We start from the raw sequence: 16,947 nt of genomic DNA on the forward strand, positions 1-16,947 counted from the left end.
GTGTTTCTCTGTCTTCGCATTTTGCTTAACTTACTGTGTTTGGGGTCTCCTTTCGCAGGCTGCAGGTTCGTAGTTCCTGTTGTTTTTGGTGTCTTCCTCCAGTGGCTAAGGTTGGTTCAGTGGGTTGTGTAGGCTTCCTGGTGGAGGAGACTAGTGCCTGTGTTCGGTGGATGAGACTGGATCTTGTCTTTCTGCTGGGCAAAACCGCATCTGGTGGTGTGTTTTGGCATGTCTGTGACCTTTTTATGATTTTAGGCAGCTTTCTGCTAATGGGTGGGGTTGTATTCCTGTCTTGCTAGTTGTTTGGTGTAGGTGTCAAGCACTGTAGGTTGCTGGTCGTTGAGATGGTGATCTCTGGGAGAGCTTTTGCCGTTCGATATTACATGGAGCCAGGAGGTCTCTGGTAGACCAGTGTCTTGAACTCGGCTCTCCCACCTCAGAGGCACAGGCCTGACACCCGGCTGGAGCACCAATACCCTGTCAGTCACATGGCTCAGAAGAAAAGGGAGAAAAAAAGAAAGAAAGAAAGAAAATATAAAATAATAAAATAGCATAAAGTTATTAGAATAAAATATAATTATTAAAAAAGTTAAAAAGTTGTAAAAAAAAAAGAGAGAAAAAAGGAAAAAAAGAAAGAAAGAAAGAAAAGAGCAACCAAACCAAAAACAATTCTACCAATCAGAACAAGTGCTAAAAGCTATGCTAAAAAATAAAAAAATAAAAAAAAAATGGACAGACAGAACCCTAGGACAAATGGTAAAAGCAAAGCTATACAGGCAAAAGTCACACAAAGAAGCATGTACATATATACTCACAAAAAGAGAAAAAGGAAAAAAAAATATATATATATAAAAAGGAAGAGAGCAACCAAATCAATAAACAAATCTACCAATGATAATAAACTCTAAATACTAAACAAATATAAAGCATGACGTTGCAACAGCCTGAGGCCCGCCGTTTGTTCTCCTGGGGATGTTGTCCCTGCATCACGTGACCCTGGCAGTGGTGGGCTGCACAGGCTCTGGGGAGGGGAGGTGTGGATAGTGACCTGTGCTTGCACACAGGTTTCTTGGTGGGTGCAGCAGCAGCGTTTGCATTTCATGCCTGTCTGTGGTGTCCACGCTGATAGCCGTGGCTTTTGCACATCTCTGGAGCTTGTTTAGGCGGTGCTCTGAATCCCTTCTCTTCACGCACCCCGAAACAATGGTCTCTTGCCTCTTAGGCAGGTCCATACTTTTTCTTGGACACCCTCCTGGCTAGCTGTGGTGCACTAGCCCCATTCAGGCTGTGTTCACGCAGCCAACCCCAGTCCTCTCCCTGGGATCTGACCTCCGAAGCCCGAGCCTCAGCTCCCAGCCCCGACCCATCCCAGCGGGTGAGCAGACAAACCTCTCAGCCTGGTGAGTTCTGGTCGGCACCGATCCCCTGTGCGGGAATCTTTCCGCTTTGCCCTCTGCACCCTTATTGCTGCATGGCTCCAAAGCTTCCCCACCAGCACCCGCCCTGTCTCTGCCAGTGAAGGGGCTTTGTAGTGTGTGGAAACTTTTCCTCCTTCACAGCTCCTTCCCAGAGGTGCAGGTCCTGTCCCTATTGTTTTTGTCTCTGTTTTTTTTTTTTTTTTCTTTTGCCTTACGCAGGTACATGGGGAGTTTTTTGACTTTTGGGAAGTCTGAGGTCTTCTGCCAGCATTCAGTAGGTGTTCTGTAGGAGTTGTTCCACATATAGTTTTATTTCTGATATATTTGTGTGGAGGAAGGTGATTTCCACATCTTACTCCTCTGCCATCTTGAAGGTCTCTTAAGACATGTTTTTAATTGATAATGGAATATCTGTTTTGTAAAGTTTGTATTTCTATAGGAGTGATATTAAATCTATTCATCTTGAATTCAGCATTCCATAGAGTTTCAGTGGTGAATAAAAATTCAGAAAGCACATTAATTGTAAAACTGAGGTGCATTTCTCAAGATTTAGCACTCTAACCTTACTTAGGATGGAACCAATTTTATATTTTAGTGAAAGGTTTTCGGTTTTTAGCAGTCAGCGTTACGTTAAACTGACTGCCAGAGCTTCTCTAATGCTGGTTTTGCTGTTGTATTAGTGAGAGCAGTGTGACAACAATAGACTCTTGAAATAGAGAGAGAATTATTAGTATTCACATCACATTGAACTGAAAGCATCTTGACCTGGAACAGAAAAATGATTGACTTGTTTTATATCAGAAAATTTAGACTTTTAATGAACTAAACCAAATGGGGAAAATTGTCTAGTACTTTCAGTTTAGATTATTAGCTATATCATTCTTTCTATTCATGAGTTCAAAAGTGTTTATTTCAGTAACGTAAGTACCTTAGACAATGATAGGATAAGTAGCACATTTGGTTTCCCCAAACTTATGATGATTATAGTAAACCTATGTACAAGTTAGTACCTTTACATATCATTTCTTCATCACAGTTTATTGTTTCAAATAGATACAAAATAATGGAATTTGTTAGCGTATTAAATAATTTCCAACTATATTGGGCGAGTACAGAAACGGGTTAAAGAAAATGTTGTGAGACCATATGATTCTTATTGTTTCCCCTTATGGAAGTATTGTCTAAAAGATTTGAAATGGTATAGGAAGAATGTCTGGTTATGTATAAATAGAAGTTTTTCATGCAAAGTCCTTCTAAGCTTTATGCCTATGCAGCTCACCTTGCCTCTTTCTTCAAATGAATTTGCTAGTTGATTGATTAAAATTCAGATGAATATTATGTTTTACAAATAAAATAATTATAGCATCTCATGATTGTATTTATCTTACATCTCATTTAATTTGAATTATGGTATTTTTCCTATCAAAATGTGTTTTCTTATAATAAAAACATGGAAGTTCTCTGGTTGGGTGTTTAGAAATTTTATAAACTGTGGTTATTAAAATGAATCTTGGTAATTTAGATAATTTTCTTCTGCTTTGATAACTTTGAAACTTTTAGTATTGTATCTAACCCTTTAGAGTTTCTGGAAGTATAGGTAAATATGCATGGAATTCTTTTTTAAAATGTATGATTTAGCTTCAAGCACAAGTGTGACTGCCTAAGTTCTATCCTATATCAACTTCTTTGAGATTAAAACAAGATTTTTCTTCATATGGTAACATCTACTTAGACTTTTCATTAAACATATTTGAAAGCAATGAATATTATACGGTAGAAAAATGAATGAATTATAGTTTCTACTGCTTCTTAGTCTCTGAGATTTGTGGGATTTATGGAATATTTTTGAAATAAATTTCCTTTCCAATATTACGTACTATATCTTTTTACTGTAAAGCAGATAGTTACTATCTGTCACCTTTTAAGACTTACAGTGTTCTAGGCACTAAGTGCTTTAACACATTGTTAATTAATTCCCACAACAATTCTATTATATAAAGGAAGAAGCCGAGATTTAGAGCTTTAACCTTTCTCTAGGTTACTCAGATGTAGTGGGTGTTGGAGCTAGAATTCAAACCCATTTTGCATGATGCCAAATATGTCTTGGTAATAGAATGTGGTTAAAACAAACCATTACGTTTGGAAATGTGAACTTCTTATCAGGTATAAAGTTGACTTTAAGATTCTCTCATATTGTATTAATCCTTCTCTAATAGTCTCACTCTTTTTGAATTTTTACTAGAGTATGATGTGTGTGTGATGGCATGGTATGGAATATGTGGCTGACATATACCATCCAGTGGTCTACTGTCTCTTACTGTTTTTCTTCATTCAGCTAGTTAATTATGTAGATAATCAGCTGAAATTTTGTTTATTATGTTCTCTTGATATTAAATTATTTTGTAACAGAACCCAAGCATACTGAAATAAATTGAACTTAAAACACCCAAATTTTCCAACTCATAAGCTCGGAAGATCAAGGATATTATAGGTCCAAAATGTTTTCTAAACTCTGGTTATTGACAGGTTTTTTTTGAAACAAATATTCAGATAATCCTTAAGCTTAATTAGTTCATTCTTGATTTTACCTCAGGGTAATTGGGAATGTGTCCTCTGTCTCTCAGTAAACTATAATTTTATGTTTATTCTTGAATTATCATTGTTCCTCATTATAAAATCATTGTTAAATTCTTATGGCTAAAGGAATTCATTGGTACAGCTAGGCAACCAGACAGCTACCATAAACAGCTTTCTTCTGCCATCTCCCAGTTGGAAAATCATAGAAGATGATCCTGGTTTGCCTGGCTTAGGTCATATGGCATCCCTTGTACCATCTACCAATGATAATAAACTCTAAATACTAAACAAATATAAAGCATGACATTGCAACAGCCTGAGGCCCGCCGTTTGTTCTCCTGGGGATGTTGTCCCTGCATCACGTGGCACGATATATTGAGATTGGGCCAACTTGATTATAGGCTTATCCCTAAGGTCAGGATGTCTTCTGTGACTAGAAAACAAAGAAAAGGATGACCACCATTACCCATTTATTGACTACATAATATGTGCCTATTTTTTGCCAACATTTTAGAGCTTGGCTCAGTAATAATCAATAAAATAGTTCATTGACTCCAGTGGATAATCTGGGGCTCAGAGAGTTGTAGAGCCTTCTCTTCTCTCCACTAACACTAGAGACTACATTACTCTTCCTTAGTGCAAAGAAAGAAATGGCTAAATAAATGTATAAAATGTATTAAAAGTGTGCATTATATGTGTGTAAAAAAGAATTAACTGTATTATTAAGTGATAAAGCCTTCAAAGTAATACATTTATTGTCTTGTTTATCTTAATCATTATTTCTTTACCTTAGCTGAGGGATGCTATTATAATCATTTACAATATTTGTTAGTGTGTAAAATAAGCAACTTACTGCCTTATACAGCTAGCTACTGTTCAATCCCAAACCTGAATTCCTTTTTTTAATATTCTCTTTTTTTATATTTACTTATTTATTTTTTGGATGCATTGGGTCTTAATTGTGGCATGCAGGATCTTTCATTGTGGAGAGTGGGCTCTTCAGTGCAGTGCACAGGCTTCTCTCTAGTTGTGATGCACGGGCTCCAGAGTATGTGGGCTCAGTAGTTGTGGCACGCGGGCTTAGTTGCCTCGCGGCATGTGGGATCTTAGTTCCCCGACCAGGGACTGAACCGGTGTCCAGTGCATTGCAAGACAGATTCTTAACCATTGGACCACCAACAAAGTCTCCAGCCAATCCTGAATTCTAACCTTCTAATTCCAAAGAATATTACACATCTCTCCCAATGATATGCCTTGCTTTTTATGTATTTTAAGCCACATGGTAGCTATTTTATATACACTGTAGTTGGTTGTAACTGTTTTTCTCATACCTGAGTGATGGCCATCTGCTTCCAGTTTTTATGCTTTATTTTCAGTCATTGACTATGTTGTAGTTGTGAACATATGTTTGTTTTTTAGTTATTCACTTAATACATATTTATTGAGTACTTGCTCTCTCTCTATATATATATATATTTATATGTATATATACACACACAAACATACCCAATATATACTTTTTTTTTTTTTTTTTTTGTGGTACGTGGGCCCCTCTCACTGTTGTGGCCTCTCCCGTTGCGGAGCACACGCTCTGTTCGCGCAGGCTCAGCGGCCATGGCTCACAGGCCCAGCCGCTCCACGGCATGTGGGATCTTCCCGGACGGGGGCACGAAGCCGTGTCCCCTGCATCGGCAGGCGGACTCTCAACTACTGCGCCACCAGGGAAGCCCCCAATATATACTTTTATAAAATAAATTATTATTTTGTATTGTATTATTCAAGACACTGGATTTTTCCAACAGAGGGGTGGTTTTCTTGCAGGCAAAGAGATCACTTCCTGGTAGTATTTACAGGAGGATCTTTTTTTGTTGAGCATATCTTTTGCATATATTGTATTGTAATATCCTTATATTTATCTGTAGGTTTATAAGCATGCACAGATATAATATTATACGAATAAAGTATTATTTACAATATGGGAAAAGCTAAATAAAGTTTGAATTAGAACTTGGTAGGAAAGATGGTGCTTGAGCAGATGGTTTTGTTAGTAAACTGGTTGCTGTTTTTTTTTTTTTTACGGAAATGATATAAGCTTATTTTAGAAAGTTTGCAAAATACACCTAAGAAAAAATAATGAAATAAAAATAACCTGTAATCTCAAAAATAAATCACTGATAAAAATTTTGATATCTATTTCTAATTTCTTTTGCAGATATATATCCATATCTGTTTATATAAACATATTTGTTTAAATAAACAATATGAGCTATGCTATACACTTTGATTTGACTGTTATTCATGATAGACTTTTGAACATTTATTTCAGTTTTCCCTCCATTATAAAAAGCCTTGCGGGACTTCCCTGCTGGTCCAGTGGTTAAGGCTCCATGCTCCCAATGTAGGGGGCCTGGGTTTGATCCCTGGGCAGGGAACTAGATCCTACATGCATGCCGCAACTAAGAGTTCACATGCCGCAACTAAGAGTCCTCATGCCACAACCAAAGACCCCGCATGATGCAACGAAGATCTCGCATGCTACGCTGAAGATCCCACGTGCCACAGTGAAGATCCCATGTGCTGTGACTAAGACCTGGCACAGCCAAATAAATAAATAAACATTTTAAAAACCTTGCAATGAATATGCTTATTTCTTCTCTAGGAGTACATTTTTGATCCCCTGCATAAATTTCTAGAAGTGAAGTTTCTTGATTTAGGGGCATACAGAGTATTCAGGAGAATATAACATACTGACAAATCGAAGATTACTAATCCAAAAGGTTGATCTGGTTAGTAATGACTAATCTAAACCTCACAATCATATTTCAGCTAGTTAAATCTGTTTTTTTTAAATGAGATGTACATACTGATTAATCCTTAGCACTGTCTCTAAAAGTGTTAGCACTCTCTCTGTACTCTCATCCCCAGCTTAGAAGAGTTGTCATATGTAGATGATAAAAGTAGATTATTAGATGACAGAATACAGATTTTGTGAACCAAAATTTAAGGACTATGCTTTTCCAAAAACACAAATTTAGAAAAAGCAAGATAACATCTGTTATTCTTTTCAGGCTGATCAGTTGATGTTCGCTTTGCATTTCGTTCGAGGCATGCATCCTGAACTTTTTCAAGAAAATGTAAGTGGAAGGAAAGGAGAAAATTATTTAAAAAGTTGCATAGAAATCTGGTAATGGGCGGACTTATGGTTAGATTAGAAGTTACTTAAGGCTAGAAATTACATGTCAATCTATTTTTTACTTAGTTAGAAGTTTAGTGTAAGATGCTGATTTACAGTTCTACTCTCGTTTGGGTGAGCCCAGTATTCTGAAGCAATGGTAAGGCAGGGAAAGAACTCTAACTTACCATGCTACCTAGATTTTTCTGAACACAAGTCCACTTTTCCAGGGCACCAGAAGAGTCAGCCTTCTTATTTCCCTCGTCTAAGCAGTGGAACTGATGAATATAAAAAAGTTAAACAATATGGGTATGCCACTACATTCTTTATTACCTCCACTGACTTGCTCAGAGTCAGCAGATGAAGCAAGAGGGTGGGCAGTTCTCAGAAGCCTTCTTTGAGCCTGTAGGTTTATGTTAATATTTTAATGTATAATTTATCTTTTTTTGTCTGTGACTTCATTTCTGGTCTACCATATAACCCCCTCTCAAACTTGAAAAGAATTTCCTTCAAGATAGAACTAAGTAATCCATCTCTGACCTGCTTCTAATATTAAAAAAATTATTTGTAAGTGATTTTTCTCATTATTATGCCATTATCATTAAAGTGAGCATTCAGTAGCCAGGGTGGCAGCAAATAGTATATATGGACAGTGCACTTTGACCTAGTAACCTTTAACTCTCTATGGTCAGATTGTAACTATGCTCTGGGTTCCCCTCATTTGAATAGTTAAAAGAAGGCATACCATTCCATGTGACTGTTTTCTCTTTTTCTCTAACTCCACATGCTCTGGCTGACTTGTATAGTTTCTTCCAAATTTAACTTGACTCTTTTTATTTACACTATTTACTTTGATGCCTTTCCCTCCTCCTGTATGTTTTTCACCATGCTCAGTATGTTCTGCTGTATAAGACTTAATTTTCCCTAGTTTTCCCTCCTGGAGTATAAATAAATTATCATTGGGAAGGAGAACAGTTTTATTTGACTCACATAAAGTAGTACTGATAATTTGTATTTTATTTATTTGTGACTGTATAACTTCAGTAGGAAGAATGAGTGGTCAGAGTGGGTGGAGGCAGGAAGTATGTTGCTTTGGTAATTTTTCCATATGGCTCTCAAATTTTAATATGTCCTGGCTTTATTTGCTGGCCAATGTGTAACAAATAATATGGTAGTGCCCACAATTATCTGAATGGGTAACCCAGAGTGAAGACATAGATTTTCTAAGAGCTCTAGATTCTGTAACACTTGATCAATTTTGATTCCATGGGTTTTTTTTAAAAAAAGGAGTAATGGCAGTCTTCTCCCAATATGTTGGAAAAGATAAGTTAATGGTAGTACTTTTCTGTATTTTTCCCAATATACACAATTTTTAAACTTTGTATGCATCTTACTGCTTATCTATTAGTGAGGAGTAGTATATAATAGGAAAAATTAAAGGTAGTGACAAATGCTAATTGAATAAGACATTTAAATTTTTAGATGTTGAGACTCACATGTATAATGTAGTTCTATTTTTTTTTCCCTATTTTTCCCAATATACACAATTTTTAAACTTTGTATGCACCTTACTGCTTATCTATTAGTGAGGAGTAGTATATAATAGGAAAAATAAAAGGTAGTGACAAATGCTAATTGAATAAGACATTTAAATTTTTAGATGTTGAGACTCACATGTATAATGTAGTTCTATTTTTTTTTTTTTTTTTTGCGGTACGCGGGCCTCTCACTGTTGTGGCCTCTCACATTGTGGAGCACAGGCTCCGGACGCGCAGGCTCAGTGGCCACGGCTCACGGGCCCAGCCGCTCCACGGCATGTGGGATCTTCCTGGACTGGGGAATGAACCCGTGTCCCCTGCATCAGCAGGCGGACTCTCAACCACTGCGCCACCAGGGAAGCCCTGTAGTTCTATTTTTGTCTTAAAATTATTCTAGTAGATTTTGTTTTAATGTTTTATGTTGGTATGGTACATGAACTCATTCTTATGTTAATGTCGTAGAGTGGGAAGGTATGAAAGGAGTTTTATTTTTTTCCATGTTTTTAGAAAGCTAAATTGTAAGCTGTCTTATGGGGAAATTTAAAAAGATTTGTTAAATGGTTAGAATATTTTTTGTGTTTCTCATATTTTTATTTAATAGGAATGGGATACATTTACAGGTGTGGTTGTTGGAGACACGTTGCGGAAAGCTGTAAGTTAGAATAACAAAATTATTATTTCACTCTTAGTGAAAATAACTCTGGCTTTGATTTCATGAAATATAATTTGCTTGAGAGAAGTTTTAAATTACTGTTGAAATTATATTTTAATTAGAGGACTATATCTTTGCCTCTATTGCCCTAATAGAAAATGGACCTATATGTGTTTTTTTGTCCTTGAGGACATGTATTATTCTGAGAATATTAATTAAATATAAGAAATTAATATGGTTTCTTTTTTTCAGTGTATATATATTTGGTTCCAAGAACACTTTTGTAATTTGAAGAAGATCAAATCTCGTAACATAACTAGGAAAATTTTCTTATATAAGTAAAGTTAAAAATTACTTCATTTAACTTTTGACAACTTTATTCAATTTAGCTTTTTCTCTAGTAATTTTCTATTTAAAAATGTAATGGATAATATTATTCTTCAAAGCAACCTATCCAAACTGTAATGCGAAACCTAGATTATATCTGACATGCAAAATATAATTAAAAATAATATAATTCTATGGAAGTTTCTTATTACATTTGAGTTTTTCTGAAGTTTTACAAAAGATTAAGCCCTATGAAAATGAATGTAACATTTGTCTAAATGTTTACCAGTACCTGACATTATGTAGAATTTTACCATATTGACTTGTAAAATAGATAAAAATTAAAGAATACATAGAATGAGTTTTTTTCAAAATAGTGTTCATAAAATTAGCTGGTCAATTTTTAATTTTTTTGAAGTCTGAGTTTTACCAGATATACTAAAGAAAATAATTGCTCTTATTAAAAAGGACTCTCAACAAAGAATACGTGATCAACTTCCGTCTTGGATTGATCAGGAAAGAAGCTGGGCAGTGGCAACATTAAAGGTATTCCTCTTCTACTATGAGAGATTTATTTTTTTTAGTATTTGAGTTATTTCTGTTTATATTTTTATGTGCTACTTATTCATACTCAGTGTTGATATTTTTGTGAAAATGATGTAAAATCCCTGGGTAAAAGAATATCCAAGAATTATTCTGATTAGTCCTTTAAACAATTTTAATAGAATGCAAAAAATCAATAATTATGAAAAATAGTGAGAATTTGAAGAGATTTCTGGATTATTGGGCAGGACCTCTGAACTATTTCATGAACTCCTAATAGCAAATTTAATAATAATCAACATGATACAGTTAAAATTGTTTGAACAATTGATCTACTGAGAGGTTACACTTGGAAAAGAATCTTAACTGTGTTAACCTAAAAATTATAATGATGGGGCTTCCCTGGTGGCGCAGTGGTTGAGAGTCTGCCTGCCGATGCAGGGGACACGGGTTCGTGCCCCGGTCCGGGAAGATCCCACATGCCGTGGAGCGGCTGGGTCCATGAGCCATGGCCGCTGAGCCTGTGTGTCTGGAGCCTGTGCTCCGCAACAGGAGAGGCCACAACAGTGAGAGGCCCACATACCGGAAAAAAAAAAAAAAATTATAATGATGCTTTTTTTCACATACTAATTTCTTGTTAAGTAAAGAAATGCAAAACATTTAGGAAAGGGGGGCTTTCCTATTCAGAGAAAGTTTATAATATACATTAGTGTTTTATTATCATTTTAGTTTATAAAACATTTTCAAATGAATTATCTTATTCAATTATCACACAAACCTTAAGAGAGAGGTATTATTAACTTTCTTTTTACAGATGAGAAATAAGAAACAGTGCAGCGAGTTGCAAAATGCATGAACCTATTTTCTTTTCAATTTCATACATATTTTTGAGGAACTGTTATGTGCCAAGCATCATGTTAAATACTTCAGATGCATTACTTATTTTATTATCACAATGACCTATTGAAGAAGTCATAATTATGCCTGTTTTTGAGAAGAGCAAACTGAGGTGTAGACAGGTTAAATAATTTATCCAATATCAAATAGCTGGGAAGTTTTGGAACTATGATTTTAATTAAGGCATTCTGACACCACATTCCTACATGCCTTTGATATGTAGGTTTTCCAAATATAGTGTCTTTTTCCTCTCTTTCTCTCCTTCCCTCTTTCCCCTCCCCACAGTTTCTTCCCCTGGTATGACTTGGGCAGTGAGGATGGGGGCATGGGGAAGAAAAAGCCTAACTCCCAACAGTTCTGTCTGTGTTCTTTACTCAGGCTAAAGTGTTGTTTTTGTGGGGAATGAAAGACAAATATACTTCTCTCAAAATCTGTAACATATGTTTCCATTCTTCCTTTCCTTTCCCTGCTTTTCTTCACAACTATTCTAATGGTACAGTAGCACATGGTTAAAACGGTAGGAGTAGCCAGCAGTTATTGATGACTTACTATGTTCAAGGTATGCAGAATTTGAAAGTGGATCATCTCATTAGATATTTTCAACATTGTGAGGGAGCTACTGTTATTGTCCTCATTTAACAGATAAAAAAACTAAGGCCCAGAGTGATATAGTCACTTATTTATGGCCACTGAGAAAGTATAGAGTCAAGATTTGAAACTGGGCATATTTTTGCACTCTAACATGGAACTCCATTCTGGCAATGGTTAAAATTTGCACATGGTTTTAATGAAAGTATTCTTTTCTCCACAAGGTGGAGATAGGTACAAATGTTTTACATAGAGAAAAGATTTGTTAATTTGCAGTATTGATTTAGTACTACTTTGGAAATATTTGCTTTTATTTAATTCTGGATTAGATAAGTCTGCCATACTGTTTCTGATCTAGAAGTGATTAAATAAGCCAACACGAATTAGAAAACAAATGGTAAATATCAATAATTGGTTTCCACTTACTTTTTTTAGTGTGTGTGTGTATTTAGTATGGATGTATGTATGTGTATTTATATTTGCTTGTAGCTCAGTATATATGTTTATTTTTATTTTTTAGATTGTTCTCCCCAGTCTTTATCAGACCCTCTGTTTTGAAGATGTAGCTTTGTGGCATACTTATTATCATAATTCAATGTGTGAGCAAGAGTTTCCATCTATTCTTGCAAAGAAAGTTTCCTTATTTCAGCAGGTAAATTGTCTAAACACGTAAATGTATTTAATGTTTCTGTTGTCACTCAGAAGCCATTTAAATAAAAGCTTTGCCTTTAGGGTGTCACATAACCTTAATGGGCATATGTGGGAAAAGGCCTTCTGCTTTTGCCACCTTGTCCAGACAGTGAAATCATTGGCAACGTTTCTGGGTAGAGTGTCTCCCACTGTAGCTTTTCTTACTTCCTCTGCCTCTGACCCAAGGGGGATTTCTCAATAGAGAACACGTCTTACCGAAATAAGTTTAAGTATAGATTGTACAGGTTCTTCACTCTTTTCCCAGGGTTCTCTCTAAGGAAAAGACCTTATGGTGAGGAACAGGGAACTTTTTTTTTCCATTTTGTTTTGAAATATAATGATGAAACCTACTGGTGGGTTCCACTCAGTCTTTTGGCTAGACCAAAGTCTTGGGTTGGAGAGGACACAGGAGTTGACACTCCAGGAAATGACCCTTCCATTTATATTTCTTAACTAGGCTGCTGGCTGTGCTTCTGCCCCTTGTTGAATTCTGTTTCACCAAGTGTGTTTAAAAACAATGAAAAAAAAAAAAAACTGAGAAAAACTTCATTTGAAAACTTAAACATCTAGGAACAGATAGATATGATTCAGCATAAAATTGGTAGTTTGAAAATTTTGGTTAAGAGTTTTATGCTTCTGCACTGCTGTCACCAAGAATGCTTTACCTACATACCCTTATTTTCACCGGCCATTGGGCCCTTTATTAGTTCCTGAAGACATAGCTAACGCTATGACCCTTACATGCTGATGTTTACTTTTGATGGTAGATCTGATGAATTTTAGTAATATTTTGGCTATTAAAGACGTGTCTTTTTATATACCTATTGTGACAGTTTTAGGCATAGTAAATATTGTGGTAAACATTTGTTTGATTTAACATTATTGTTTAGTTACAGCTGTTATAGGAACTTTATTATTTAAAAATACTCTGTACTTTATTTTAAGGTTCTTGTGGTACAGGCTCTCAGACCAGACAGATTGCAAAGTGCCATGACTCTATTTGCATGTAAAACTCTGGGTAAGTACACTTCTTTTCTAGAACTAGACCAGTGACCTGAAGTATGTGTTTTTAATTTACATTTTATTCTATGCTGACCTTAGTTTAGAAAGATTATACATTTTTTCCCCTTTATCGTACTTATCTTACAATCTCTACCTGTTTTTTTTGGTTTTTTGTTTTTATTTTGGCCACTCCACGGGGCATGTGGGATCTTAGTTTCCCTACCAGGGATCAAACCCGCACCCCCTGCACTGGAAGCACGGAGTCTTAACCACTGGACTGCCAGGGAAGTCCCTTGAAGTAACCTTTTACTACCATTTTTTGAGAAAATAGAAGCAATAAGACAGAAAATATTTATTTCCCACTAACAGTTCTACCAGCTACCTACAATGGTACTCATACTCATTCTGCTTTCCCTTCTGTTACTCTGAATGAATGTCCTTGCTCCAATTAAAGGCCAGCCATTTGCTCTTTCCTTTTTCATTCCTGCCATTATCCCTTTTTCCTGAATCATCAATTTCACCTTCTTTACTGGATCCTTTCTGTTAGTATACAAACATATTTTAGTATCACCTGTCTTAAAAATGCTGCCCATGACCCTCTATCCCCTTTCTTTCATCCCATTTCTTTATTTTCTTCTACAACAAAATATCCTGAAAGTGTGTCCATAGTCAAAGACCACAGTAATCCATTTCCTCAACTCTTATTCTACCTTCAACTCATTCTATTTGTACTTCCTCCCTAAAGTTCCACAAGATTGCTCTTGTTAAGGTTAATGAGGTCTTCTTCCATATATCTATTTCCAATAGTGACTTCTGTGCTTTTATCTTACTTGATCTCTCAACAAAGTTGTCCATTTGTTCCTTCTTTAAACACTGTCCACTTTCTTCTCTTGATTATTATGTTTCCTCTTTCATTTCTCAATCCTTTTAGGATTTTCCTTTTCTCTTTCCTTTATTGGTTGCTTCTCTGTATGTTGGAGTATTCTTTCTTCCTTCTAAATGTTGGAATATTCTTCCTTCCACTGCAGTCTTGCCCTGGGTTCCCTTCTTTCATTATTATACATTCTTTCATGACCTCATTCAGTTCCTGACTTTAAATATCATTTGTAAATTACTGACTTTTATATCTCTTATTTCTAACCCCAACCTCGCTGTGGAATTCTAGGATCATATATACAGATGCTCATTTGATGTTTTCTTATGAATGTCAGATGACCAATACAGAACTTTTGATTTGTCTGTATTAGGATCCACTCAGTTGCTCAAAACAAAAAACCCAGAAGTGATCCTTTCTCTCTTTTCGTTACTTCATATACCCAATCTACCAGCTAGTCCTTTTGGCTCCAACTCTAAAACTTACTCTGAATTCATTTACTTGGTGTCATTATTACCAACCTAATGCAAACCACCATCATCTCTCACCTCATTTACTGCCATAGCTTTGGCTCTATCTTCATAATGTGGAGAATCTAATTACTTCTCATACTTCCACTACCATCTACCACTTTTTTCAAGCCACCATTATATCAGGCTTTCTTTCTTTCCCACTTCCAGTTTATTCTCAGCATAGCAGCTAGAGCGTCTCTTGAAATGTAAGTTAGATCATATCACTTCTCCGTTCTAACTCTCTGATGGCACCTCATCTTTCTCAGAGTCCCTCCATTGTCTTACAGGGTCTTACCTCTTCTGGTCCTCTTCTTCCCCTCAGATCTCATCTCCTACCACTGTCACCCTTGCTCAATCTTTAACAACCACAGTAGCCTTTTTCCTGTTTTTCTAGTGCTGCAAGTTTGTTTCTGCAGTCTCAAGGCCTTTGCACTTGCTGTTCCTTCTTCCAGCAGATTTCCACCCCCAGTTATCACCCTTGCTTCTCTTCTCAATTGTCATCTTTTAAGTTAATACTTTCTCTGAGCACTGTCTATATAATAATGTACTCTTTCCTCAGCTCTCCATATCCTCCTTTGCCTTGTTTATTTTAACTATTATCACCATCTGACATATTGTTATTTACCTGTTTATTAATTTCCTTTTCCCCAACTAGAATATTAGCCACATGAGGGCACAAGCTTTGTTTTGTTCATGGTTGTGCCCCAGTGCCTTAAACAGCTTCTGGCGCATGGGCACTGTAAGTGTGTGTTAAATCAGAGACCGCTTTCCTCATCGGTCTCCCTGCCTCAGTTTGCGCTTCCTCTTCAGTCCATTCTCTCCAGAAGGCTGTGTGAGCTTTTAAAAACTTAAACCGAATCATCTCTCTTTTTTGCTTAACATTTCCAAAATCTTTTCAAAAAACACTTAAAATGAATTCCAGATTTATATATGATTGATGCTTGAACAGCATGGTTTTGAACTGTGCAGGTCCACTTTTATGCAGATTTTTTTCTAATAGTAAATACTACAGTACTACATGATCCACAGGTGGTTGAATCTGAATATGTGGGACTCCGGGTATGGAGGAACTGTGGATACAGAGGAACTACGGATACAGAAGGTCAACTCTAAGCTATGGTCAGATTTTTGCCTGTGGACGGTCAGTGTCCATAACCCCCCTGCATTATCTACGGGTCAACTGTATAAGCTTACAAAGCCCCACACAGTCTGGCCCCAACCTTCTTCTCTAACCTCATCTTGCTTCCTTCTTGCCTGCCACTGTGCCTTCGTGGGGAAAACAACCTTAGGGCTTTTGCACTGTTTGTTCTCTGTTTTTGTTTGTTTTTTCTTTTTTATTAATTGTTGGCTCCTCTGTATCATTCAGATGTTAACGTTGCATTTTCAGAAAGGCCTTTCCGGGCCATTTAATCAGTACCAACACATCTACCTGCTTTAATTCTTTACCCATTTCTTAACACTAACTGATATATTTCTTGCTCATTTATATATATTTTTTGTCTGTTCCTATAACTCTAATGCAAGTTTAAGTAAAATGAGGCAATTTCAGAGAAGTTCTTAGGAGGCTATTCTTTTCTCACCCATGTAGTCTTTAAAAATATGCTCTTTGTGCCACATTGCACATGACCTTTCTTATTGAATTTGTAGTTTGACCCTCTGCCTACTCTCTGAAATACTTCTGTATTGTATTATTTCATCTCTAGGTTAAATGACATTTAAGGTTTAATGGCATAAGTGAAAACCTCATGATATGCACATATTCAAATGCTTTGAAAGTTTAATATACTTCTAAAATTATACTCTACCTATTTCTAAGCAAAAGCCATATATACTGGTATATGGCCTGATGACTTTGTATTTGGTCAAGTGGTTTATTAATACAGTTTTTATATAAAATTGGAGGTTTTACTGTATGAATAAGTTTTAAAAGTTCATATTGCTGGAAAATGACAAGCACTTATCTTTTTAATCAAATTTTAGAGATTTGATTTCAAATGTAATTTCTCAAACATTATTCATATGGAAAGACTTATTAAGTTTTAGCAATCCTTTTTATAATCTATAAACTTTAAAATAGTAACTTATAAAGATGCATTTATGAAAGTAGTTTTGGTTTGAAGATTTAAGTTAGCAGAACGTGCCTCAAAACTTTCAGGC

The 16,947-nt window shown here is 35.9% G+C and overlaps 1 protein-coding gene across 2 annotated transcripts in view; it reads left to right on the forward strand.

Annotated features, from left to right (window-relative positions):
- The window catches only part of DYNC2H1 (dynein cytoplasmic 2 heavy chain 1), a 372,064-nt gene that overhangs the window by 193,927 nt on the left and 161,190 nt on the right, over window positions 1–16,947 (forward strand). For both annotated transcript variants that reach the window (XM_060157926.1, XM_060157925.1), the window contains 5 exons: window positions 7,064–7,129; window positions 9,307–9,357; window positions 10,153–10,230; window positions 12,233–12,364; window positions 13,348–13,420. In XM_060157926.1, coding sequence (XP_060013909.1) covers window positions 7,064–7,129; window positions 9,307–9,357; window positions 10,153–10,230; window positions 12,233–12,364; window positions 13,348–13,420 — 400 coding nt within the window. The remainder of the gene's footprint in view (window positions 1–7,063; window positions 7,130–9,306; window positions 9,358–10,152; window positions 10,231–12,232; window positions 12,365–13,347; window positions 13,421–16,947) is intronic.

This window comes from Lagenorhynchus albirostris, chromosome 9 (genome assembly GCF_949774975.1).
Source record: "Lagenorhynchus albirostris chromosome 9, mLagAlb1.1, whole genome shotgun sequence".
Classification (NCBI taxonomy): domain Eukaryota; kingdom Metazoa; phylum Chordata; class Mammalia; order Artiodactyla; family Delphinidae; genus Lagenorhynchus; species Lagenorhynchus albirostris.